Source organism: Coloeus monedula (genome assembly GCF_965178545.1).
Source record: "Coloeus monedula genome assembly, chromosome: 14".
NCBI classification, from domain to species: domain Eukaryota; kingdom Metazoa; phylum Chordata; class Aves; order Passeriformes; family Corvidae; genus Coloeus; species Coloeus monedula.
The window spans coordinates 7,086,567-7,113,272 of record NC_138794.1 but is presented as its reverse complement, the minus strand read 5'-3'; the positions used below and the strand labels follow the sequence as shown (position 1 = coordinate 7,113,272).

At 45.9% G+C, this 26,706-nt stretch overlaps 1 protein-coding gene across 1 annotated transcript in view; it reads right to left on the bottom strand.

The window, feature by feature from the left end:
• SLCO3A1 (solute carrier organic anion transporter family member 3A1) overlaps window positions 1-26,706 on the bottom strand; it is a gene marked incomplete at its 5' end in the record, with an annotated part of 129,447 nt that overhangs the window by 23,203 nt on the left and 79,538 nt on the right. The window contains 2 exons of the mRNA XM_082290437.1: window positions 1,670-1,933; window positions 4,815-4,913. Of these exons, the coding sequence (XP_082146563.1) occupies window positions 1,670-1,933; window positions 4,815-4,913 (363 nt within the window). The remainder of the gene's footprint in view (window positions 1-1,669; window positions 1,934-4,814; window positions 4,914-26,706) is intronic.

The window sequence follows — 26,706 nt, the reverse complement described above, 5'->3', positions numbered from 1 at the left end:
CAGGAAGATTTAACCATCACCTGAAACACTGCTCCTCAGGAAGGACGAGGTGTGTTTGCCTTCCCTCATGGAATGTCTGAACATCTCCAGGCAGGCACTTCAGCCACATGACTCTTGACCACATTCCGACTGTGACAACAGTGGTAAGGGACTTGAAAGGAGATGTCAGCTACCAACCCCGTGTTGTCTGTGACAACCTCAAAGGAATAACTAAAAACGTCATTCCTTGTCTTATTTGATGTGATGTAAATTTTATTTCAAAGTCCATCTACAAAGAGGCTCCTGGAATACCGACTGATCCAAAATGGGGTTACCTGCAGAGAGAGGACTAACATGGAGGACTGTGGTGCCTCCTAATGCAATCAATACTTGAAGCATATGGATGTGGCAGTTTCATTTCTCTACTTCAATGAGCAACAGATGCTCAGTGAACCCCCCATGGCCTCCCTGTGTGCAAGATGCTCAGCACCATCCTCAGGCTGAACTGCTGCCCCTCCATGCAGCAGGGATACGTCATATTCTTTCATTTTTCTGTATGAAAACCTGCAAGCATTTCCAGTGTGTACTCCAAAAGCTCAGTGGCCACAAGCAGACACTCTGATGTGTACACAACAAAGGCCACAGAACTATTCATATGGACCTACCATGGGAAAAGCCCATGCAAGAGAAAATCCTTGCAACAAGGATGAAAGGATGAAGAAATTAATTTTACTGACAGAGTTTCAAACTATTTATCCCTCTACCTTTCTTTTGAATTTCCTCATCAAGTCAAAATTTCACATCTTTGACCTTCCCTTAATGAACAACCACATCAACTATTCAAGGCTTTTTTTTTTTTTAGACAACACTTTTTTCCCCAAAGTCTCTTTTTCCTTCCCACCCGCTCTTCATTCAACTCCCAATTAAGGTGACTGCACAGGGAGTAAGTGATTTTGTCCTCGTTTATCTAAATGCATCAGGCAGTAAGGAAACTCACTCTGCCACAGCAACAGGGAGTGGGAAGCAGCCACCAGTGCTACAGAAACACCCTCTCAGATGAAGGATTTTCCAGCACAGCCTAGAGAAAGGGTATTTGCCCACACTCTCCCATGAAATGCTGGATCCTCAGCTGACTTTAATTAGAGTCACCTCCATTTCCATCACTGCAGGACGTGATGTGAGGCTTTCTCTCTAATTTGCTACAAATCACGCTCTGCCCTGCCATTTTGCTGCTATTCTGGACTGGCATCTCCCTCTTCCCATTTCAGTTTAAGAGCTGTGGTGATGCCCAGCACTCGTTGCTTTGTATCTGGGATTGCACTAAGCTGAAGCTCAGATGCTGGGAGCTCCCAATTTCTTTTAAGTGCCCTTGCTGGCTCGCTCTCTGCTTTGGGAGGCAGATGGGAGCAGGGACAGCACGCTGGAGAGCAGTTCACAAATTGCTCTGGCAACTGTGCTGCCCTTCATTTTTTTACCAACTCTGTAGGACTACCATACGTTTCTGAAGCTCTGCAGCTTAAAAAAACCCAACGCCTTCAAGTGGAACAAAGTCTCTCTTTCAAATGCAGACACCGCCAGCGATAATTAGAAGCTGGGGACTGAAACTTCAGGCCACTGATTTTTTGGCGGACTTTTGGGGGGACAGAGGACCTGCTGCTGAGCCTCACAGACAACACAACGAGCGTCTCACCTCTCAGCTGCTGGAAGCAGGTCGTGCTGCTCTCCCCATCCAGCGGGTGCCGCAGGACCCCGTTGCTGGGCTTGGGCCGCTCGTATTCCCGCTCGGGCAGCATGGCCTGCTCGCTCTCCCCGGCGCGCTCCGGCCGCGGCGGCAGCGACTGCGGGAACCCGAACATCGGCAGGGACGAGAAGAAGAGTAAGGCACCACAGAGCAGGAAGCCTCCCCACCACGCTCCGATCCACCGAGGGTCGTCCGGGGTTATGTCCAGCTTACCTGTGGGGGGAGCAAACACCAGTCAGGGGTTTGGCCATGGGGAGAGGAAGACAACGGTGTGAGGATGCCGCGGGCTGCAAGGTGGTTGTAGGGGCCTTTGCTGGCTGATGAGGAGCACGAGACACAAGGTGGGAGCCCACAGTGCACCCCGCAGCTGTAGCGTGTAGCCACCAGTGCACAGTGACCTCCACATCCAAGATCACCTCTTCTATCTAGATGGTACATCCAGCTTCTGCAACACCCTGTAATCAGAGTTTCTCTCCAGTGTTTTTGGCTCTGCCAGCTCTAGGAAGTTGCTGTACACCAGTCAGTGTCCCCTGTGCTGGCACTGAGGTTTTGGACATCCCTGTCTCAGTGTGTCACACTCCCCTGACACATCTGCACAGAGAAGCAGCAGCAGACACAAGGACACTGCATCTCCATCCCTGCTTACCCTGTTTTCCCAGGAGCTCAATGCTCCCCCTGCTTTGAATTCACACGTCTTTTCAGCAAAAGAGAGATTGGCATTTGGGCTTTAGGGACACCTGTGAATGTGTAGAGGGTGAAACAGTCCTAAATATTGGAAAAGAAACCCACCCACTGCATCAAATGGGCTCAGGAAGGTAGAGAAATAATCAGAAAATGAAGAAAAGCAAAATAAAAGGCAAGAGTATGCTGTAGGCCACCACTCAGTAGAGATAAGGTATAAGAAGGGTCTGAGTCAGTGTGGGGAAATAAAAATAAACAGCAGGAGAGGAAAAACTGTGTTCCTAACTGCTGCCTTGCTGCCACAGCCACAACGGTGCCCTGTGCTGGAGCTGATTCCTAGGGGAGATCCAGGTCCATGTAGCTGGAATAACAAGTTCCTCTGTTCATGGTGACTCTCTGGTTACTGCCACTCTGAAAAATCTGTCTCAAGTGAGGCAATCAAGTTGTCTCTCAAGCAGAGACAGAAGGAAACTCTTTTCTCCTTAGGGAAAATAACATGTAGCTCTCAAATACAGATAAAGTTTGAAAAATAGTGTTGTGGAGGGACTGGATTCTTGTGCTGTCATTTCCTCCTGCCTGAAGCGCACTTTTTTCAGGTTCTTGGGCACACAACAGTGTGAACAGTCAGGCAAATCAGAGTCTTCTTCATATTCCCTTCCTAAAATAGCTGCTGGGTGACAGCGAGTGCAGCACCATGCCCTGGCATCCCACACCTGCCCAAAACAGGACAAGGCTCAACCCCCTGGAGCTTGTTCTCCTTGTGCCACCTTGAGCTGCAAGGCAGAGCTAGCTGCAAAGAGGAAATTCTTTTCCATACATAAATCAACAGAGGCCATGTGTGCCCCAGCTTTTGCATGACAGCAACTGACCACGGCCAAAGCCAGCAGGACCTGGAGCTGGGCAGCACTGCACCCTCCCTGTAAAGTGGCTGAGCCACAGCCCTTCCAGGCTTCTCAGCAGTAACATTTTACAGTTCTCCTCTGTGGCTCTGTATTTGTCTGGGCTTTTTGAGCTGTAAATACTGAGAGAAATGTCTTATGTTAAAAATAGCCAGAAGACATCAAATTAACTTTTTAGCTAGGTCAGCGTCTTGCCTCTGATGGTAACCAGCTGCAGCTGCCCAGAAAGTCTACAAGAATAAAGTCAGCATGTATTTTTCTTGTGGCTCGGGGGCTTTCTAAGCTAAATTTGGTGTTGTATTCATTTTTTGTGTATATAAACTTGTCCAATTGCTTTAAAATCCATTTGGAGATTTTTAGCACCTTATGGTGAGGAGTTCTACTGGGAGATAAAGTATTTTGCTATGTATATTCATATTTCAGTGAAAATTGTACTAAATGGTCAAATATCTAACAGGTTTCACACAGCTCCTCTGTCAAACAAGGCTTTGGTAAAGCCAAGGAATGAAAAAGGGCCGTGTGGTGTTTGACCAAACTGCAGCCAAATGCCTCAGCCATCCCAAAAGATACTTTTTTCTCATTTGATATTATTTACAATTCTTCAGCTGCCATGTGCACGTGAGACCAAAAAAGGCAGTAACGCTTTTGCAGATTTGCACAATTCTGTTCTGAGTCCTTCAAGGTTCAACTCCATTCAAACGCACCCTGTGACAATGTATTTGCAACATTACAGAGATGAAATGCACCCTCAAAGGGACAAAACCCCTGCATAAGGGTCTGTGGGGTTCAGTGGAGCTGAGAACTGTGGAAAAAGCATCTGAACAACTGAGGAAAGGACTGAAGCATCAGGTTTGCTGTGTTGCCAGAGGGCCGGGGAAGCAACGGAGAACAGCCTGTTACATGTTGCCCTCTCATGGCGAAGAACACATAGTGCAGGTACCAATAAGAGCAGAATTTGATCTAAATGAACAAAAGAACAATTTGCAAACAATCTGCTTTAACCCGAGTGAAGTCGAGGTGAGCAATAATTATTTAGTGCTTTGGAGAAAAGCAATAATGCTGTGGGACTGAAGCTACCCATCCAAGCAGGGTCAAGGGCAGAAGGTGCTGGGCATGGGTCTTACTGGTGTGCCTCCATCAGAACGTGGATGGTTCCCCCATGCCCTGGGATGGCAGCTCTCCAGTTTTCACCCCACAGCTCTGGACACAGCTCCCCTGGTATGACAATGCCACAGTGCTATTTCGAGGTGTCCTCTAAGAGCTGGGCTGAAACCCATCTCACAGCAGAAAACCCACAGAAGGGAACAAATTTTAATCACTACAAATCTGTTATTTATCAGGACAGAGCTGAAACCTTTTGAATCCCAGTCTTAAAACCCTTCTAAAGTGATGCTCATACATGCAAGAGGCACTCAAGATGGAATGACAGTTTCCTGCTTATGAGCATCTACATTTCTGTCCTGCTGGTACAATTTCAGCATATTTGATTTGAAACCAAACCCAGTTCTCCTTACTTGTGTCGATGAAGACAGCATCCACATAGATTTTGGTACAGAAGGAGCCCAAGATAAATCCACAGGCTGGTCCAAATACCAGCATCGTAAACAGGATGCCTACAAGGAGAGAGAAAAGAGAAGATTAGTACTAGGCTCTGGTTATTCATTGCAAGTTGTTCTGCTTGTCTCCTGTGAGATGGCATCACCTTACGGATACCAAATAGATAGGGATAGTCTCTGTGTTGACTGCTCCAGGCAAAAGAGCACCCTAAATGTGTTTTACTTTTCCATATCTCTTCAGGAAAATGAACAGATGGAGGTGTGATAATGCTGAAGGATTTCTATTGAGCTGAGAAGACAGTGTGGACATATGCCGTGTTTTGGTCGGCTGGCTGCTCTAAAAGATGTCTTACTCAACAGCACAAGGTAAAGCAAACCTGCCTTCTCCCCATGGGCAAGTCTGTCTTTGCCACCTCCAACTAAAATCCTGGTAGACAGAATTTTCAGACATTAGGGACAGCATATCTATGAAACGAGCATTGTCACAGACTGCTGGATAAAGTCCCTTTACAGAAGTAGGAGCACTTTTCCAAATTTGTGAAGCCCTTCTCCCCATCAGACACACACGGAAAATATTCATGAAGGTGCGTGGATCTTCCAGCCTCTCATAACTGCTTGTTCTTTCTGCAAAACCTGCATGAAATTGCCAGTGTAATGCCAGGAGAAGAGCTATTATGAGTAAATTACTTATTTGTTTCCATACAGTATTTAGAAGCATTTATTTTCACTCCCATTTTGGCCCTGAAACAGGAATGCTACAGGCACAGTGCCAGCTCTCAATTATCCACGGAAGAAAGGTGGGGGGACACAAGGATAATCCAGAAAAAGAAGCAGCAAAGATAAAACAAAACATTTACAAATTAGACAATAAGAACACATTTGGTACCTTCACATTTGGGATAACAACAACATTTGGGAAAAACAACAAAAAGTCCCCCAAGGACCCTTGTAAATGGATTTCTGAAGGGAGCAGGGACAGTCTGAGCAGTATGGAGCAGAGCAAGAGCCTGCTTGTTCCCTCTGGGCAAGGCATTGCTGATGGACTCATGTGCCTGGCAAGGGGGGCACCCCAGCAGAGATGTGCCAGCCTGTGCCAGCACCAGTCTTGGTGTCACTGCACTTCAGAAATGGCCCATGAAGGAGCTTACTTGCATCTGGGTGCTTTGCTCACTCTCCTGATCTCTCTGGGAGTGTTGCCTGGCATCTCAGTGCATTTATAATGCACTTCAACACAGCTATCTCAGCCCTCAAGTTCCTTATCTGGAAACTTTTAATTCCCAAGTTCCCTCTCTGTGCATTTCTCAGGAGCTGGAGAAATCATCAGAGCTGCAAAAAAAATTCCCAGACCACCATCCCCAGGCAAGGCAAACCTCACCTGCTGACGATGGCTTAGCCAAGCAGAATAAACGGGTATGGTGAGAAGCAACGTCACCTTCATTTTTAAAATGCAGGGTGCAAACTAATTCCTCCAGGTTGCTGGCACTGGGACTTGGCTGGATTAATAACCAGGGGCAAAGCAGAGGTGCCTCCAGCCAACTGCTCACATAGGAACCCGGCACATTAATGGCTCTCACCTACAGCAGCACGAGGGACAAACGAAGGTGGTGGGAGGGAAAGAAGTGCCAGGTTGTATGAGCTGCAGTGAGGAGTCACTGCTGTCAGGGCAGCAGCAGGAGCTGCCAGCCCCAGCCCTGTCTCTGCCAAGCTCAAAGCTGCAGCAATGGCACCACACTGCAGCCCGTGCTTAAATTAGTCCCCAGGGTCTCTGCCCATGATGTCCATGTCACAAGTGGACCAGCCATCTCCTCTCCTGCAGTCACCTTGTCCTGGGGTGCTGGGTTTGTGCTCCATGATCCAGCATTAATTGGGGAATTTGCTCCTCGAGCAAGAGAGCTGCTCAGGAAACCTGTGCCTTGCTCCTTTGGGGATCTATAAAGCCTCACGTGGGATATCCCTGGTTACCTGCAGAAATACTTCATGGGATGTGAAATGAGGGAAGAGACAGGCTGGGAGAGCAGAGAAAAAGGGATTTAATTTCCCAGCACACTCAGCCCCATCTCCCCTCCTTCCCAGCCCTGCTTGGGGCTATACAATTTCCAACAGGATTTTATAAAATATCCATGTCACTTTTTTTTGTCACTAGATGGCATCAGTGTTTGTCATTCAGCCCCCAAGCACCACGTGGAGCAGGCTGGGTAACAGTGCTGCTCATCCTTGTTCCCAAAACACGATGGTGGTTCCCGGGGTCCTGCAGCCCCATGGAGGATGGCACTGACACAGGGCACTGTTGTCACCCATGTATCTGCCAAATACACACTCAGTCTGTGCCCCTTCCCGTTTGTGTGAAGAAAATCACAGGTTTTAGGACAAACTGTTCTGTAACTGTTAAGTTTTTAGTCACAGAGTTTAAGGAGACAGCATCTAGCAGAGATTGCCGTGGCTATTCCTGTGATGAATGAGACAGCATTCAAGTATCATTGAAAACTGAACACTAATTACAAATTTCTACGTAATTATGGTCAAGCACATAAAGACATGCTGGGCCCCATATCATTTGGGGAGATGACAAATGGAGCTACTCAGGCAGAAGGACAAGGGCCAGTTCTACCCTTTAGGCAACACCTTTGGATGCACCAGTGTTGGGTCAAGGAGGGCTGGAAGTCTGCCCCGTGATCTCCAAAGCACAGAGTTGTCTGACCATGTGTGTACAGGGAAAACCACAGAAATGGTGTTTTTTTCATGGAGCAAAGTGCCAAGAAAAAGAACATGGAAAAAGATCATCCTTCACTGAAACCAAAAAGGAATTATTTCCCCCTTTTCCCAAAGCAGAAGAGAGCAGGGACCTGTGGCTGGTGACCCAGCAGCAGCAGGGAGATGCTTGCAGACAACTAGCTCAGAAAAAGGCAAACATTGAGAAAGCCATGGCCAGTGTAGGTACAGGCACAGGTGACAGCTGAACACTGCCCTTCCTCACACTACTGCATCTCAAAATCACTATGTAAGAAACAAGCCGTGTCCCCAGTTAATAACATACCACATTTTATATCCTCGTGGCTGCAGGAAGGCACGATTTGCTCTGCAACATCCTCACTAGAGGGCAATGTGGGATAGAGCATCCACTGAAACACCTATCTAACATCTTACAAAAGCTATTAAATTATTATTCACCTCTAGGCTAGCTTAAAAAAACCCTTAATTGTGTTTTATCTTTTTCTGTAGTTTGTACTAAAATCAAGAAAACAACCAGTTCACCCCATGCCCTTTTTTATCTTTTTTTAAGACTCCAGCAAACTCCTAGGGTTGCAGTAATAGTATTTTACACTTTAATTCACAAATCAAGCAGATTGTGGAAAAACCCAAGGCATGGAATGTCACAATGGATAGTCCAGAGTCTGTACAGAGCAGGAGCATGCTCAAGGATCAATGGAGCATGCTGCTGGGCACAAAAAGTAGGCTATTAAGCAATTGTGGATAGTGCCTGTGGTTGAACATTTATGCAGAACTGAGGACACAAGGGGAAATTAGGAAAGTTAGAATTAGCTTAAGACATCCTTCCTCTTTTGAGAAATCCTGCACAACTGCTACCACCCTGGCTATTAGGAGAACACTTTCCACATCACCCACCTCGTCATGCAACCACAAAGCTGCTGCTTAGTAGAGAAGGAGTTCCTGCAAAAGCCCTCTTCCCAGTGCTGGGGCTGCTGCTACAGATTAAGATGTGCTAAATTTGTGGCTGGCTTTAATACCACTTGCTTCGTTTTTTACCATGTTTCCCTCTGACTTTTAGATCAGTCTGATTTGATGGAGCCAGAGGACACTGATACCAGGAGAGAACACATCAAAGGTCCTATCCTGGCTCCACGAGGCTCTTGGGAAATTCCCACTGATGCCAATAAAACCAGTGATCAAGTATAGGTACTGAAATTTCATGGTATTCTTATTTTCAATCTCAGAGTTGTTTTTAAAATTCTTTCTAAATTATGGCAATTCTTAGAAATACTCCAGAGAAATGAATTAAAGAACAAAGCAACTCTCTTGGGACAATTCAAATGTTTTGTTTGGTAACTCACAAATACTTCCTTCCAGTTTGTGTCCTTTTAGAGCACAATTACATTTTAGTTTGAAAAGAGCTAACAATTTTCAATTTAACTGCTCTACCCCCCTCATCAGTCTCCCTGCCTCCCAAAAAGGCAGGAAAAAAAAAAGTAGCAAGTAGGGCTGCACTGAGAAATCAGAACTATCTTCCTCCCCATCTTTTCAAGTGGAACAATTTGCTAAATCCTACTTTGTCCTGTCAATTGACATTTTCCAGGGGCTGAGGAAAGGATTGGGACAGAGGGAGTATTAGATCTGACATTTTGTGATGAGATTTTATCACTAGTAAGGTCCAAGAGTGATGATGAGGTTTGCCATCAGAGCAAAGGGAAGGAGCAGCAGCAGGTACCACATCTGTGGAGAGACAGTGGCACAGAGATCTCAGTGAGTCATGCAAAGTGCACAGGAACCCACCTGCAGACACAGAGTTAAAGGCTGTCAGTATTTCAGTAATAAAGACCTGTCCCTTGGTGTTTCAAGTTGCTTTCCAGTAGCAACAGGATCCTGAAACATGAGCAAACCTGTGTTGTTTTCAGGTTAAAACAGGTGAAGCATCAACTCAATCCCTGTAATGAATTAACTGGGGACAGCAACTCCCAGGCTGGAAATAAGGTGTCGAGGGAGACACTGCAAGGCTTGCCAGTCTCACCGAGGTGCAGCCAGAGGCATCTCAGGTACAGCTCACTGAGGAATGAGAGCAGGTTCAGCACAGTCACGGGCTCAGGAAAAAACACACGTGGGCAGCTAAACAACACCAAGTCATTTCACTTCAAAGCCTCAGCCCTACCAAAGGCTGAGGACATGAGGAAATTTACTTTGGAGAGCTGCCAACACACTCCAGGCAAAGGTGAGCTGGGTAGGTGAGACAGGAGAAGGAAAAGGAGCATCTCCCACAGTGGGGCTGGCTATCAGAGCAGGAACCATCAGCAGTGACCCACACAGTGCTTCCCAACCATGGGCAAACCCCTGGTGCAGCACAGAATCCTGTTTTATTTTAGCTATGGAATTGTCACTGGTATCTGCTAGGTCCCCTGGAGCCAGGTTGCTCCTGCCTTGACATTTCCATGAAATTGGAGAGTGTAGGAGATTAGTCACTGTGCTCCAAAGGATCAGCACGCCTTCAGCAAAGCACATGGTCAGAGAAATACCTCCTCCCCCTTGCACCATCCCAGGGGACAGCTTTGGTGGGCAAAAAGCCTATCAGTTTGGAAGATGTGGGAAACTTTTGCAAAACAGTTTGTTCTTGCATCAAGTAACTACATCCCTGTAGAGGAAGGGATCAGGGAGCTAAATGCGATCTCTGTCAGCAACTGGGTGTTAAAGTGACCATCACAAAACCCAGGTTCTGGGGTGTGTGGGGGAGGGCACAGCACAGACCCCACCTGCCATGGCCATGGGAGTGCTGCTGTGGTCATGGGACAGCATCTGGCCAGGAATGTCACCCCCAGGCTCCTGCCTGTGCAGGACCAAGCTCTTTCTAAAAGCGCAAAGGGAACTGGCTTTGCAAAGCACGAGATAATCTCAAAACCCTGCTTGTCCCACATTTCCCGCTGCGTGGAGGACCAGGCAGGCCAATGGACAGGGATTACTGGAATATGGTAATTCATGTGCTCTGTGACCTGCCCTTAAAGAGACACCAGCACAGCCTGTGGGAACCAAAGGCATCCTGGTACAGACTGGGGATGCTGCATCCTCCTGCACACCACGTAGTGGCTCTCAAGGGCTTGGGATAAAGGTTCCACACTCGCACCTGGTGGGCAAAGGGTTTTCTCTGACTTCTATCAGTTGCTGTAACCTCAAAAACGCACAGTAAGGGTAGAGGGAGGCTGTTTGCTACACAGATGGCTTCTTTCCACAGCAAAACCTGCTGGAGTCATCCAGCACTGCCCAGCCTCCCTGGCAGACAGCGTGCCCATGAGCTGCCCATGCCCACAGGAGTGCAGGGATGCCTACATTCCTTCTCAGCCCTTGGTCTCTCATTCCCAGCTTTGCTCATTTACCATGGAAAGACATAATTTTTCCTGCCACTCAGCTCCCTGTCTACACAACCAGCTGCCCATCACCACCTCCTGTTCCCTTATGGCTCCCGCTTACTTGCACCGGCTGTAGGAAAGGTGAAGAGGTGGTGTTGGACCAGTGGCGTGTTTTGATTTGTTCTGCTTCCTCAGTGCAACCACTGAAGCGAAGGAAATGTTCAAACAGTCTGGAGAGACATTTCCAAGTGCCTGCAGCTGTTGATTAATGAGGAACAACGTTGGGATAATTCACTTTAATGTTTAGTCTTTGTCCTGATGGGGATCAAGGCGGTTCCAGCCCTGTATTGGAATGAGGTGGGGAAGAGTGAAGAGGTTGGGGGTTCATCCCATCTGTACAGTAGCATACATTATTTATTAGTTTTGCCTTCAGGAGCTCAACACCAGCAGACCCCCTCAGACACCTATTTAGGGTTGCTCAAGTGACGCCAAAGACAGCGACGGATGTCCTGCCACTCCCAAGGCATGAGAGGCTGGAATCCCTGCTCAGCCATCCCCTTCCCACGGACCATTCACTGCATCTCATTACTTTTCCACCTTTTAACAAAAGCTAGTCGCTCCTTGGGACGTGCTGCAAGATGCACAAATACTATGCATGCTTTAGTAATCAGGAACACAAAATGTATTAGAATAAACTGTGTTTTAGTTCTGAGCTCTTCTCACTGATTCCACTGTTACAGCTCACTGCCTGCATCTGAGTGTGCAACACAACACCTGGAGAAAGGTCCGACAGCACTGTCCCAAGACATCCTATTTCTCACTGACAGACTTGCAGCTGCTTTTGGGCCAGTGGAGCAGCTCCAGAAAGCCTGCAAAGCAAAAGTTTTGGATTGAATCCGACTCCTCCCATTTCCATGTGACCATTTGTGATGCGAGAGCCATGGTTTAGTTCTTTCAGCCAGTGAAAAAAATGATTACAGAGTTTGAAACCAGGCAACCTTGGACATCTCCCATCCTCCCCTCTTCGCTGATCAAACATTTCCATCAATATAACAAATCAGTTTCAGCAGCCTCTAGAATCTGCTCTTGCTTCATGAAGATGTGGGGGTTTAATGCAAGCCACCACTGCATGGAAATGCTGCAGACTTCCTTATTTACCTCCAAGTTTAATAAGACTTAGTAACTGTAGCTAAGCTGGTTGGGGAGTTTCATTTACTTATCAAGATGCAATAAAAACATGCACCCATGCTACAGACATAACAAACTTCTAATATGATTCTTCCACGGCTGCAGAGAGAGCCCATGGCAGTGGCCTTCCTCCTGCCCCCTGGAAAAGACTATTTCACTAGTTCAGCACAGTTTTTGTTCTAGCCTATATTTAACATTCAGATGTTAATCCCTGAAGAGGTTGCTTGCACTTGAAAGTACATTACATGGCAGTCTCTCCCCGGACTATCAGGGTCCTTTTAAATATTGATATCCATCAGAATTCAGGATTTCTCTAAGGAAATGTCTGTTGACTTTGAGGTGAAATCTGTTTTCTATAAGCAGGTACTTTGCCTGGTGAACCACCGTGCATTTTCAATTATTACCAAGCCTTAGGTTTGTTTTATCAGCAAATCCCTGTCCCCAGCACTATCAAGGCTACATGTGAAAGGATCAGTGTTATACCAACAACTGACAGTCCCAGGGGATCCTGATGCACACATGGAATGTTTGCAGAGTGGCACAGAAGGGGATTGGACTTTTGCATTTAGGAGCACAAGCTCAGCATCCAGCCCCAGATTTTCCATAATGACTAGGTGCACTTGTGGCAGCTCAAAAGCACACTGATTAGCTAGTTTGTGCCCTCATTCTGATGAGCACAGAAATAAGGAAAACCCAAGCACAACAAAACCAACACCCTCCCCCCCACAAAAAAGAAAAAACTCTCACAAAACAAAATACAACCCCAAATCAACCAAAAACCCAACCCAGAGCCCTAAGTCTGTTGGCTTTTAGGTCCCTCCTTTATCCAGCTGCTGAAACAGGATCACCAAAAAGATGGCAGAGAAACAAATCATGCAATGAAAAAAGCTCCACAACCCTCAAAACTGTGTTTGCAAGAAAACAAAAATTAAAGCAGCCAATTTGTGAGCTCTGCAAGGTGAACTATGGGGACGTGCTCCCTACAGAAACCTTGGGATTAATTTGGTTGCACCAGTTAACACTGGGAACAAACTGTCCCCACTCCAGTTTTCCTCCCTAGCATCCCAGTCCCCTCCCAGGCAGCGGAGGGACCTCTTGCTGCATTTCTCTCCTCACTGATGGGAAGCTGGAGCAGAAATTTGCTTATGCTAATCAATCCCTGGCACCAGTCACACGAGAGCTAATCCACTGGCAATCTCCATCAGTCTCTGCATATTTAACCAAAGCAGCGAACACTCACAGAGGATTATGAACGCAGTGGCATTGTTGTAGCAGTGGTTTCCTACTTAAGCTGCAATCACTCTGATGCTCTGTCTCTTAATATTTACACACACTCTACACACAAACAGTGTGCAGAATCACATCAGTGCATGCATGCATCCTGGTCAGACACTGCCTACGAAAACACACGCACCACACGGTGATTTAATACATCTCCCTGCACTCAGTGCTGTCTCCGCCCTCTTCCAAAATGCTCACCTTCATGCTTGTTATTTCTATAAACCAGCATCCCTTAAGATAGGCATATTGCTTAATCCTCACAAAAGATTTGTCTCCTTCTGCAAAGGTTTTACAGGTAGTTTGGACATACATGGCAAGAGATTAGAGATTAGAGACTCAGGCTGGGTTAGGAGAAGTCTTGAGAAAGAAGCTTAAGAGTCAATTTTTCTGCCACTTTCTGCAAAAAGGAAACAATGAAACAAACAAAGTATGAACCCATGTCCTGTCCAGTCAGGGGTGTCATGAAAAGCTGGCGCTGAGCGATCTCTGAAAAATAAGGACAAGGCACTTGTTCCACCTACCCTGCTGGCTCACATTCCTGTCCCTGAAACTTGCTTGTTATCACATCAGAAGAAGTCAGCTCAGTTTAAGAAGTGGGTACAAGCACGTTCCTAACTATAGCGTGCAAATCCAGGGCAGGCTATTTACACCCTGATGCACGAGCCCACGAGCCACGGATTCCACACCTTCAACATACGGTGCAAACACACCAGCCGTAGCTGTGGGCTTGAACCAGCAATTTCCACCTTGCAAGCAATTTTCCCCTTGTGCTAATTACCTTGGGAGGCAGCCACCAAAGAGACTTTGGAAGAAAAGAAGCCACATGCTCCAGCGCCAAGTACGGGTTGTTGAAAGGCTGAAGTCACACGCCTTCGAGCTGTGCTCATCTCCTCCCAGCAGTTAAACACAAACACCTGTTCCACCAAATCCACGACGCCTCTGTAGCTACAGACGGGCAGGTTTCCTTGTGCTATTTCCCAGGAATTGTGCCAACTGTAGGTTTGTATGGAAATATACTTTTAGGGCACTTTCCTCCCTCTCTACAGGACTGCAACTCTGCTCTGAGTTTGTTGACTGATGTCCCCTTTAATACTGCGTGGTTTTGATCCTACAGAGGAGTGTAGGGATACATTAAAGACCTGCACAAAATTGTTCCCAGCCTTCTCTGCCCTGCTCAGATGAGCGGTCCACCCCACCTGCGAGCACAACCTGAGTTTTCTCAACAGACATGAGCCCCTTTTGAGGCTCTTGCACATTTTGACCTCTATCACCAGAATTCTGCACAAGTCAGCACCTCCTTATACTCTAAAATACACTAGGGGGAAAAAAACCCCAACAGCTCATACATCTGAGAGTACAATGAGCTATTCACACATACAATTCTCAGAGCCTGTAAAATGTGAATTTTGGCACTTGGAGGTTGGTGTAACACCACCTTCCCTTTTTATTTATTTATTTTCAGCTGTGTACTGAGTTCAGAACAGACACAACACGTTCTTTTGAGGAAAGAGCTGCCAGAACTGCCTCCCTCTCTCTCTAACCTCTGCCTTGGGGGTATCCCTTCCTACCCCACATACCTTAAATGAGAACACGTTCCATTTCTAACTGAGCTTTTATGTCAATACTGACAGCTTGCTTCTTTTCTTAGCAACGATGAGTGAGGAAGAAAAGTTCGGCTCTGCTTCCTCCCTGCTGGACCTCCTACATGTCTGTCTCACCACTGGAAGAACTCTTCCCTGCAGAATTCCCCACTGCTCCTTCCCACCTCTCACCTGACTACAGCAGAGGGCCACTGCTGCATTTCCAGTCTTTTTCATATCTGTAAAAGCATTTGCCATTTCTTTCTTGTGCTGACAGCACCTGGGATTTCAAGACCTTTCTTTCCTCTTAGCATCATCATCCAGAAAAGAGATTTTCCAGGGTTAGAGGACACAGACTCATCAGGTATGGTGCTGGATACCCCAACAGCCCACAGCTCCCCAAATCCCACTCTCCTCCCAGTTGATCAAGCTGTTACACACACATCCATGAGTAATTCTCATCCCAAATACAGCACCTGCCACAGAGTGTGACGCTCTGAACAATGGGTGAAAAGTTCATATTCCTGCTGTTCAGGCATTTCCATGCCAAGCAAATCCTCCCACTGGCCCACATCACCCCTGCTCCAGTGCTTCTGGCTCAGCTGATGGCCCCCTGGGAACATAAGCAATTCTAATTTATTTTTCTCCTTTTGTTTCATGTTTTTTCAAAAGGTCTTGAAGGAAAAACCCAGAACAACTAATGAGCAACGCAATATATGGTTTGTTCATCTGTGAAGGAAGGCAGGAGGAAAAGAGTGTCCAAAAAGCAACAGTTCCCTAAGAACTGCCTGGGCAGCTCCTGCCCTCCCAAAAGCCATCAGCAAAGCTTTCACTTTTAGCAAGAGCAGTTCTCACACATTTTCAGATGTCTCTTCAAACCTCCCTTTGCTTGGCTGCTGTGCAGGTACAGACTATGCTGCACGGTGGAGGATGACTCGCAGGCAACTGGCACTGGGTAAGCCCATCCCAAATTTCTGAGGCAAGGAGAGGCCTGGGAATCACCAATGATGTCAGGCAAGCTGCTGGGAAGCCAGTACTGATAACAGTTATCTGTAGGCACCATTTAGGAAAGTGCCGCGCTTTCCTCTGCACAATAGATTTAATCTACTCTGGTAATGGCTGAGCTCTCAGGAAGGAAAGGAAATTAAAAACAAAACTTGTGTTGTTCTGCTTCCTCATATTGCAAACACCATCAGAAAAAAGCATTTGCTCTTGACAATAGTCATTCTTTGCCCTGATCCAAATCTCACTGAGGTTTAGGGGAACTCTTGCACTGATCGTAACTGGCTTTGGATCAAATCCACCATTTGCTTCTTAGAGCAGATAAATATTTGTTCTTACAGACGTTTAGGGTGCTGGCCTGGGACCTGCCAGACTTGGCTTGATGCAGGTGTCTCACACCTCCTTCTCACCCACCTCCTCCCTTTGAGGTCCCTCACTGCAGAGGCTGCTCAGCCCTTGGCCATACAGCTCCACCTGCTTCCTTTGGACAGTGGCAGGACTAGGCCAAGGTGTCTCCAAAGCATCCATGGGGATCCCTGTGGGAAATGTGGGGTTGGGGCTCTAGCTGTGCTTTGCTTCTTGGCAAGGCTACTTCTCAACAAGGTCTATGTAAACTTCTTAGCAAGGGAAATTTGGGAAGTCTAAATACATATTATTTACGGGTGGGACAGCACTACGCTCCCACTAAACCTTCCAGGGAAGGCAAGGGGGGGGGGGGATCCAGTCTGACAACCCCCTCCAAACATCTCCCCCCACCAATTACCCCATGTGGGGAAGTCTGAGGGATGCCAGATGCCAGTCTGTTCTGGGGGATGGGGAGACTGGCTCGATGCAGGATAATCCCCCAATCTGACTTCCAATGTAATTGTTTAGCAGTCGCTTGTGCTATCAGCACAAACCCTGCAGACTGCATCCAGAGGAGTGTGTTCCTGAGAGACTGTTATTCAGCATTTCATCCCTAGTGCTCAGCCCTCCTTCCACTTGCCAAAACTACAGGCCACATGGGTTTTCCTGAGGTTTCTTACAAAGTCAGAAGCCATGGGGAGCTGTCAGCCTCTTCAGGGCTATTTTCATAAGAGTATTTCCTTTTGTGCCAAGGAGGACCCTGTCCCTGAAGTCTTTTTTCTGCCCAGGGGAGAGAACAGCTGCTGCTATCATTATGGGCTTGTCTCCCTTAATTAAGCATCCACAGTCACAGCTGAAAGATGAAACAAAGCCCTTTTCCAGCCCTTCAGGAAAGGGGTTGGATGGAGGCTCTGGGAGAGGACAGCAATTCTCCCACAGTAGACCTGGAACTGCCTTTTAAGTTGAGAAGTGAATTAAAAGCAGCTGAATATCCCATCTAAAATCAATCACATCAGAATGGCCCAGTTAAGGGTGTTTAGTGGGAGGTCAACCCTTGCCTTGGGGAAGCAACCCTAGTTGGCTAGGTAGGATGAACATAGGAAGGTCCATGATGGCCTCTAATTACTGAAACAGATTTTTCAAAATTGTTTCTATTACTCCTCCTCACTGAGCTTTCATGAGTTGGTGTGACTCTGCAAGGTCACTCTTCTGGGAGTAATGACTTTAAGGATAAATACTCAATTTCCACTTTGTTCAGAGATGTCCATCTCTGAATTTGCTACTTTTTGATGGGCTTTATGTTTTCAAGATGGTGAAGGCGTGGATTTGTTCTGCCTTTTTTTTTTCTTTTGTTTGCTGGCTTGGTTTAAAAAAAAATAATTAATTTTTAAATTAATACGAGCATCTTCATTCCAAAATCTTTGGCTTCAAGTAGCTTCTCTTTGTAAGCATCACTTCATCCTGGTTAGATGAAAAATGGAGCTGCAACCAACCAAATAACTGGCATATCTCTGAGTAGTATTTCTGGTGCTGTCACTCCTTCTCATCCCCATTTCTCATTCCTCTGTTAATGAATTCCTGGTAACTCTCTTATTTCTCTGACTGTTTATTACCTCTCTTCCAGCAAGCACCTCCTGGAAGATGTTAACCCCTTAAGACTGCATAGGCAAATGAGCTGCTCAGAAAATGAAACCAGTTTCAGACCATGCTACTCTGGCTGGACCTGAGCTGGACTCAGAGGTTTACAGAGCTTGTTAGCACCCACATGCTGCAAGTGCTGCCAGCTGAGCTGCCAATGCTGCCATTTCCAAGCCCAATCCTGTGAAGCAATCCAAGTTAAGATACTCATACTTTTAAAATAATCCAGCTAAAAAAACTGCTACAGGGAGGAATCCTAGAGAGCCTGTGACACGAAGCTGGAAATGGCAATTTCCAAACCAGCAAATACAGCTGTCTCTTATCGTCATTTCACAAGGTTTATCTCTACTGCAAAGTCCTGGTAAGTGGAATTGGTCAGAAAGCCTTTGATGGACCACTGTGCCACTGGAAAAATGCAGTGGATGAAGCCAGGAAGCTTTATGAGACTGTGGCTACTTATCCTTACTTTAGTTTTTGGGAGGGGAAAGAAAAAAGACAGGATGTTAAAAATTCTCCCCAGAAATTCAAAACAGATCACATTATTATTTTTGGGGCTGAAAAAACACTGTCACTTCTGCGTGATGAATTTCCAGAGTGTGTGATACGGAGCCAAACAGAAAAACCCCAAGAGTTAACAAAACCACTGATCTCTCAGACACTTCGTTCTCAAAACATTCTGTATGGAAAGTTTCGAAGTTTGCCCCTTTTCCCGGCTCGCAGAGGAAGGCAGAGCTGCTCCACGCGGAGCCAGGCCCTCGCAGGCCGCGGAGCCGCCGCTCCCGCCCCGGCGCTGCCAAGCCCCGCGGGATGCGCTTGGCCGGCCCCCACAAACTGCCACATGTTTCAGCTGGTGTGGCTTTGGACGATGATCTACTTTCATTATTTTTGGCAGAGTTTGTCGCATTCTTTTGGACAGTAATTACATTTTCCAGGGCAGGCTTTCTGCCAGAGCTTGAAACGATGACCAACAGGCCCTTTTTAACCACCTGCTACAATTCCAGCCTTGATTAGTTATTAATGTGCTGTGAAAACCCATTGCAGAAACCACCCTTTCTGGTTATGTTACCAGGCTGGCTTCAGGAGAGGGAGGCTTGAAAGGAGAACAGGGGAAATACCATAAGCAACAAAGACAGAAATTTGGAAGGCCTAAAATCATAGAGACTTTGTAGAACAGTACATGAGTGGGGACCAATTTGTAAGTGGGAACTTGCTTTGTCCCCACTGTTCCCACATCAGCTGGGACTGAGCAGCTGTGATATGATATGAGCAGCCCAACGCTAACGATACCTAAAATTAAAAACAAAACTCCTCGTAAAAATCTGGGATCTTTTTCACCCAACAAATATCAGGCTCCCATTTTCTTCTTGTGCTGTAGCTGACTGTGGGGAATGGGAGGCTTGAAAGCATTGGGTTTCTGCAGGTGTATTGGCACCTTCTGACTGCTTCCACCCAACAAACACCAGCTTCATGGGCTCATTCAAACTTGACAGAGAGCAGGGGTCTTAAACACACAAAATTATTATGACTGGAATGAATACGTGGTCCTGGAATAGCTCTGTGCTAGCTCCAAAGTAGCAACAGCCTGGCCACAAATGTTGTCTGTATTTATACGTATTGAAGATGCTTATTATGGGGTACCACAGAGAGATTTCAAAGCACAGAAGTTAATCTGTGGGCTGGTAGGATGTAGCAAGTTCATCCTGTCAGGAAAACTGGTCTTTCAGTCAGAAGAAAACCTCTAATTTCCTCCACCTTTTAATTTCTACCCTCTAATTTTTACCATCTCCTTGTTTCCAAAAAAAGAAATGATGGTTCAGTGGCACATGGGTATCAAGCCTTACATGAGGACAAATCACACTGTCTCTTGCTGAAGGGAAGTAAGAGGCTCCTGTCACTGCATATCACACAGTACAGGTACTTTCTTCATTAAACCACAGAAGACAGAGGATTGAGGCACCAAGAGGCTAAGGCATATGACCAAGGATACTCCAAGGGTTTTAGGGAATGATGATCCTAATTTTCCATCTCTTTTTTCCAGAGCTGGTACCCAGAAATGCCCAGATTCCACATTAGATACTTTAAAGTCTGCTCTGATGGATCCCGTCTCATAGTTTGTGCAGTCACCCATTGAAGTGTATGTCCTTCTCCTTTTAATAATCAAGTCTTAATTTAATTTTCACTCATCGAGCACAGAAACAAGTCAAGGGCTTGGCACACATCACAGGCACAAAGGACACAGGTGCCTGGCACCTTCTCAGTGCAGCAGTCCCAAAACAAGTAATCGCAATTACACTCAGCAGGAATTTCTATTCTCTACAGGTACCAAATTTTAAAAGAAACGTGACCAACAACATTGCTGGTGTCCTGCATAGCATGTAAAACCCAACAAAACCCCCATTAATCCTGATCTAGGCCCACTTAAATAGCACATTTCTCTGTAGACTTGGTCATGAGTATGTATTGTCCAGGGTATATCAAGCTCCCTGACAACTCTCTTACTCCTTCAAAGCCATCAGGATTTCTCCAGCCAGGCTTTCCACAGCATCCTCCCAACCTCTCAGGCTGCAGCTGCAGGGTGCCAGGGCTGGTTTGCAGCTTCCCTCTGAGTAGATCTCAGTAAAGCTACCCACATGATCTTGATAAAAATTAATGTGAAACTCTGCCATATGCCACCAAATCTGCATCCTGGGGGGGATACGGGAAAACTACAAACTTGGTTTCGTAGTAAAGCATCACCAATGAAATGGCCATCTCAGGGGAACATTCCACCTTCACTTTCAGTCTGCTCTTTTATCCTCTCCCCGAAGTTTTTATTAATAAAGCCAGCACTATGTTTATAAGGATCCAGAGCAGACACAGAGAAGGCACTCTGTATGTATTGTGATGATTTCTGCTTTGCAAGGCAGGCATATGTCTGCCAGAAACCTCCCTACTCTGCCCCTGACAGTGTAACCTGAACCATGGGGAGGAGAAGGGGACTTGGTTTTTCACATTATCCAGGTTCTGCTCCTTTTCTCAACTCTAAAAGCATTTAAAGTTAATTCTTCTCATCACTTTTTTCCTTCACCTGATCAAATCCATGATTTAATAAGGAGATAAACATCTACAGACACCTTGGAGGTTCCTCAGTGCACGAGGAGTTGCCAAGAGAAGAAAAGCACACCACTGCTCACAGCTTTAGAGGCTTAGATTGTTCTATGGAAGGTTTGGCAAAGTAGCACAGAAAAAAGAAAAGATTTTTCCATCCCTGTGAAAATAATTCCTTTAGTCCAATGTTGAGACAAATCATCAGCCCTTGTGATTTATTTTGCCAAAAGAAACATTCCCATGACACTTCACTGAAATTACTGAAACATTATGTGTTGATAGAAGGGAAAAATAGCTACTTAAAGTTTGTTTCATCTCAATACTAAGTTATATAACAAGATCTTTTGTCTCCACCCAAATAACACAATGTTGGCAATCTCCTGTTGAGTATGTGGATAAATTTGATGCAAAACACCTCAGTTTGAATGAAGTGACCTTATAGAACACGTGCCACAGTAAGAAGTGTCCAGCAGACCTAACCCAACAATCACCCGGCAAGGTTCCCTCCGCAAACCTGATGTGTCTTATTTTCCCAGCAGTAAGGTGCAAAAATCACAAGGAGGTTTCTGATCTGGATGTGACCTTTATGAACATCCTTAAACATGGACGTCGTAGCAGAAAGTTTTAATCACTGCATTTTGGCAGTGCACAAGACTATAGCAGGGCATTTGTTTGAAGGAAACTACCTGGGCACTGAAGTCATAGAGTGTTTTCATCTCCAGTGACTAACTGAAGCCTTCAGGCAAATTATTACACCTTTCCACTTAGGAAAGAGAAAAGTTTTCCTTGACACTAAATGACCATTAAGCACATAATACTAATAGGGGACAGTAGCCATTCAGAATGGCAATTAAAGTGTGTGCGCCACAAAGGACAGTTAGGAAATATGCAATTTTCACAGTCTAAATAGGTTAGAGTCCATCTAGTTCATGACTTCAGTAAGTGTATCACTGCTCTGCAGTATTACAGCAAAGCTGCTGGGTCACATCTACTTTTATCACCAGTCAGTGCAGGACTGTTCCCTGGCTTTTGCAAGGGGATTATTTTCAGGTGTCCAGATGTACAATTTTACTACGTGGAACTGAGCATTCATGCTCATTGTTAATACTGAACTAGCGAACAAGGGGAGAAAATGTAGATAGGGAAAAAATGTACTTGATGCTGCATGTGAAAACCACCATTCCTTTCAGTAGCAGCTGTAATACAAAAAGAGGTGCTGACTGACACAGTCTGAATTTGACAATCCTTCTGGAGACACAGAGATCTATGATGCTGTTAATAAAGGACCCTTCATCCATCCTGAAGTGACAACACTACACAGGCACTGCTGCCAACAGCATGTTTAATCCTGCCTTTTGAGTTCTCTATAGCAGTGATCCTGCTTTCTACACACTGCTGGATAAGAAACGTGCTCCAACCTCCCCATCTGGCCATGGCAGGCAGTGAACAGAGCCCTGTCCCCCAAACCACCACTTTGTGCCACCCCTCCTCCTCCACAGCTCACAGAGGAAAGCGTTTGCAGTCCTGTCACAGCAAGAAAAGATAATGTGGAGGAAACCAGGTTGCCTCTTGATACACAGAGGAGACAAGCCATTCCACAAACCTTTATAGCCCTTTAATACTGGCATTTGGAGTAACTCTGGGCTTGCACAGAAATGCTGAAGAGAAGTTTTAATTTGTTTGAAAGGGGAAAAAGGAACTTGATGAGATCCATGCTGCACATCCCAGATACAACACCTACAGCTCTCCTCACCTGTCCCTGAGACAGGCACAGAAAGCCCATCCCTTTGCATGGGGGAGCTTGCTTTTGTTTAACTGTTCTCACAGCTTTTGCCATGGGTGATTATGAGACCTGAAAAACCCTCCAGACTCAGCAACTGCACTTCCAAATCTCCTGGATGCTGCTCACCCAGCGCTTCCAGAAAAAAACTCCCAGTGAGGACTACTTTTTTTATAACCTGCCAAAGGATGAAGAGGCAACATCACCCAGGTATTAGAGTATTCCTCCCTCATCTGCCTCCAGGAGACCACATCTTGATTGTTTCCCCTGACAGGGAAGTACATGCATCACTCCCTGTCTGATCCCAAATTTCACATGTGACTGTTCCTGAACTGGAAGCAAGCCAAAGGTTTCCAAACTTCTCCCTACCTCATATGCTGTCTTAGGGTTTGAACTTTATTGCTCAGAAAGCAAACAGGGGGGAAAAAAAAAAGAAAAAGTATCAGGAGCAGTCAGAAAAATCACATTTGATACACACTAAAAATCTACCCCTTTCACTAATGAGCGCTTCTCTCTCCACAGAGGTTCTCAGACACATCTACATAAGAGGCTTGATTGAGCTTAGCTCTCTGGAATATGTGTCACGCCAGACCCAAATCACAGCGCTGTGATGTCACGGCCAGCAGCAGAGCTCAGTTCCCAAGACTTGCCTTTTTTGCACCAAAATAGCAGTTAAGCCTGAACAGGAAGTTCTGAAATATTCATAACGATGGAATTAGAGGTAACACTTAATCCTCATTACTCACTATTGGTATTTAGGCAGCATACTGTCTGGCTCCTGAATAATCCAGGGGCAGAAGGCAAAAGAAGTTAATATATGTGAACAGGGCACTGTCATTTCTGAAAAGTGACTCTGGCGCTGCCTGTTGGCTCTGTGTAATCTTTGTGGGCAGAGGCAATGCAAATTCCTCTCCCGTTATCTGTCACTGTAAGAAAAATTAGAGCTGGCATGAATAAAGAAAAGACTAGACAGTTCCATCATATTCTGCTTGCAGCTACCTGGAGCCGCATTTACAGCGTACGAGTCGCATCGAAACTCCTCAGATTATTTAAGAACATTTTGGTGCGGGGCTCTCCATGCCTACACCACCAGGTCTGCCCAACAGCAGTAACAAATGTTGCTCTAAGACTTAAGCCACAGATAAATATTCCCTCTCAAGCACAGCCATGACCTCTTTTTTACTTCTCATTATTCTTTTTGCTAGCAGTCAGGGCAGCTGGCCAAGCTGTCAGTGCAAAGGCATCCTACCTCCTTCTAGTCAAGAGCAGCCGGATTATCAAAGACCTGTTCATATGCTCAGTCACCTGGCTCATTTTGGTTTAGGGACAGATCAGAGGAGCAACTCTGTTTGCTGGGATCAAGGGTCAGCATCTCCTAAATACCAGCTAGAGAACTAAACTGCAGCTGACACAGCAGAGGCTAGAAAGGTCACATCTCTGTGGCCTCGGTTTAGCAACAACACTCATTTCAGGGGCTGCACATTCCACAGTCCTTGATCTCAGATTATTTTGGGAAAAAAAAGGTCAAAATATTGCCTTTCTTCCCTCTAAAGAACAAACTGAGAACAAAACACCTACATCGCTTTCCACTGCTGGCCAACAGCAGAGAAGACAATACAAGCCAAGACCCCAAGTTCTGCGGTCTCCCCAGCACCAAACATCTCACACACCTTGTGCTGGGTACCATCCTACCCATTTCTGGCTCTGCTGTATCTTCCCTCTTCTTCTACAAGGACATGAAAGCAGCAGCCAAGCTGAGGGTCCATCTGCCCCCATCACACAGATTTCCTTACCCTTCAGCCATGCTTTCCTCTCTCTCTCTCTCCTGGATGAAAGCTCCTGTTTCATCCCACTGCCATGACCAAGGCATCCCACTTCCACTCAACACATTAAAGCCCTTCAAGAATAGAGGCTGCTGCCTTCTGATAAAGCCAGCAAGCACCACAGTTTTGAGCAGAAACTTTGAGTTCACCGTCTATGGTGTCAGAGGGGTGAGGGAAAGAGGGGACATCCACAGAGGCTCTGTACCAATAAAAAAAGGCCTAAAAGTGGACTGTCAGCTAGTAAAGCCCTTCAAAGAACTGCAGGAAAAGCACTTCTTACTCTCAGGAGTATAAAGATTCATGTTTCAGTGCTGCCACTGTAAATGAGGACACGTTGGGTACCACCATGTACTTCACAGGTTCTGCAAGCCATCTCTGTGATGGGGTGACAAAGGCACAAGTTCAGGATATTGCCACTACAGAAAAGGCTGTGACAAAGTTTTGACTGGAGCACAGTCACTCCAGCTGGCTTCCAGCCTGCCAGCATTTGTATCCCTGCACTTGGAGCCTGCCAAGGGTCAGAGAACTGATCTCCAAAGCAACCTCAGTGATGAAAGTAAAACCTGATTCTCAGCTTGTGAGTCGTGGCTTGCATCAAGCAAGTTTAAAGGCAGTTCAGCTACCTGTCGCATTGCAGAGCAGCCTCTGTCCTAAAATGACAGGTGATGTGGGTCAGTGCTCAGGTATCTCCATCTGGTTGTGAAATGCTCTACAGATGTGGGAGAGCAGGCAGTGTGACAGCCCTCTGGTTTGCGTAGAGGATGCTGCAAGGTAACAGAGAAAAAAGAAAAGGAGATTCACTCATCAGCAGGCAAGAGTGTCAAACCGTCAGAGCCTGTCCTTTCCACCACTGGATTCTGCCCTGTGGAGACAGAGATCTCTAAGTACAGAACAAAGCAGGATTTTCACCTGTGACATTACAGAAAGAAAAAGAGCAAAAAGCCTGCTGCTTACAGCTCCTCTAGGCCATCCCTGTTGTGTGGGCAGCAAAAGCTGATTGCAGATTGCTAACGGTAGTTGCCACCGCCATCTTCAAAATTGCCATTTGCAACTGATTAATTAATGCTGCCTGGGTACAGACTGTATTGTTAATTAAGCTAAGGGGGACTTTTCAAAAGCAATACTGATGAGTGCTACACTGTGCTGTAAGGGGCTGAACGTGGTTGTCTTTCCCCTCCAGAAACAGGGAAAACAAACAAACAAGTAAAGTATAGACCTGAACAAAACGCGTCCCAGTACATTTTTAAACAGATCACATTTGGTTAATTTCAAATAAATGCTATGCAATTTAATTTCCAGGGCTAGAGGCAAGAATAATACAGTCCTGCTGTGTTGTCTTCATCTGTCTTCTAATAAACTGATTAGAGCCCAACACGTTAAAAGCCCTGTGCACCATTATCTATTATTCAGGTCCTAAAAGATGTTAATTAACCCGCATGTTCTGAGGAGCTCCATTGTAACACATACAATAGAGAGCCACATGGCACAGTCAAAGCACGTGTTGCTTACTCGTTTTGACTTAATTACATGGGCATGATGCCAGGGTGGTACTGGAAGAAAAAATACAGTATGGCAGAGACAATGTCCAGACAAACACGTCAGCTTACAGTTCATTATTTTACCAGGGAAAAAAAAAAAACAAATAAACCCACCTTTCTCTGTTCTTAGCAACAAAAAAACTCCGTGTACCTTAGTCAGAACTAGGTTATGTCAGGAAAATCTGATACTAAACAAGACAAGTTTGGGTTCAAAAAGCAGCACTCAAAAGAGTTGATCCTACCATGAAGAAGATCTGAAAGAAAAGTTCTTTTTAGGTCAAAATGCAAACTAAAAACTAAAAGAATTGTAGAAGGAGATGAATGGGGTTTTGACTTGGCCCCTGGTCCCTAAGCCACTGAGAGATGAGTGGAAAGACTAAGAACAAGAAGCCTCTACATTAGCTCCTGGAGCCATGTGCATGCCCATCGCAAAGGAAGATCTGGAGAAGATTCATTACTCAGACCCCCACCAAGCATATACAAAATAGAATCTTTCAGAGGTTCAGCACAAAATAAAGCC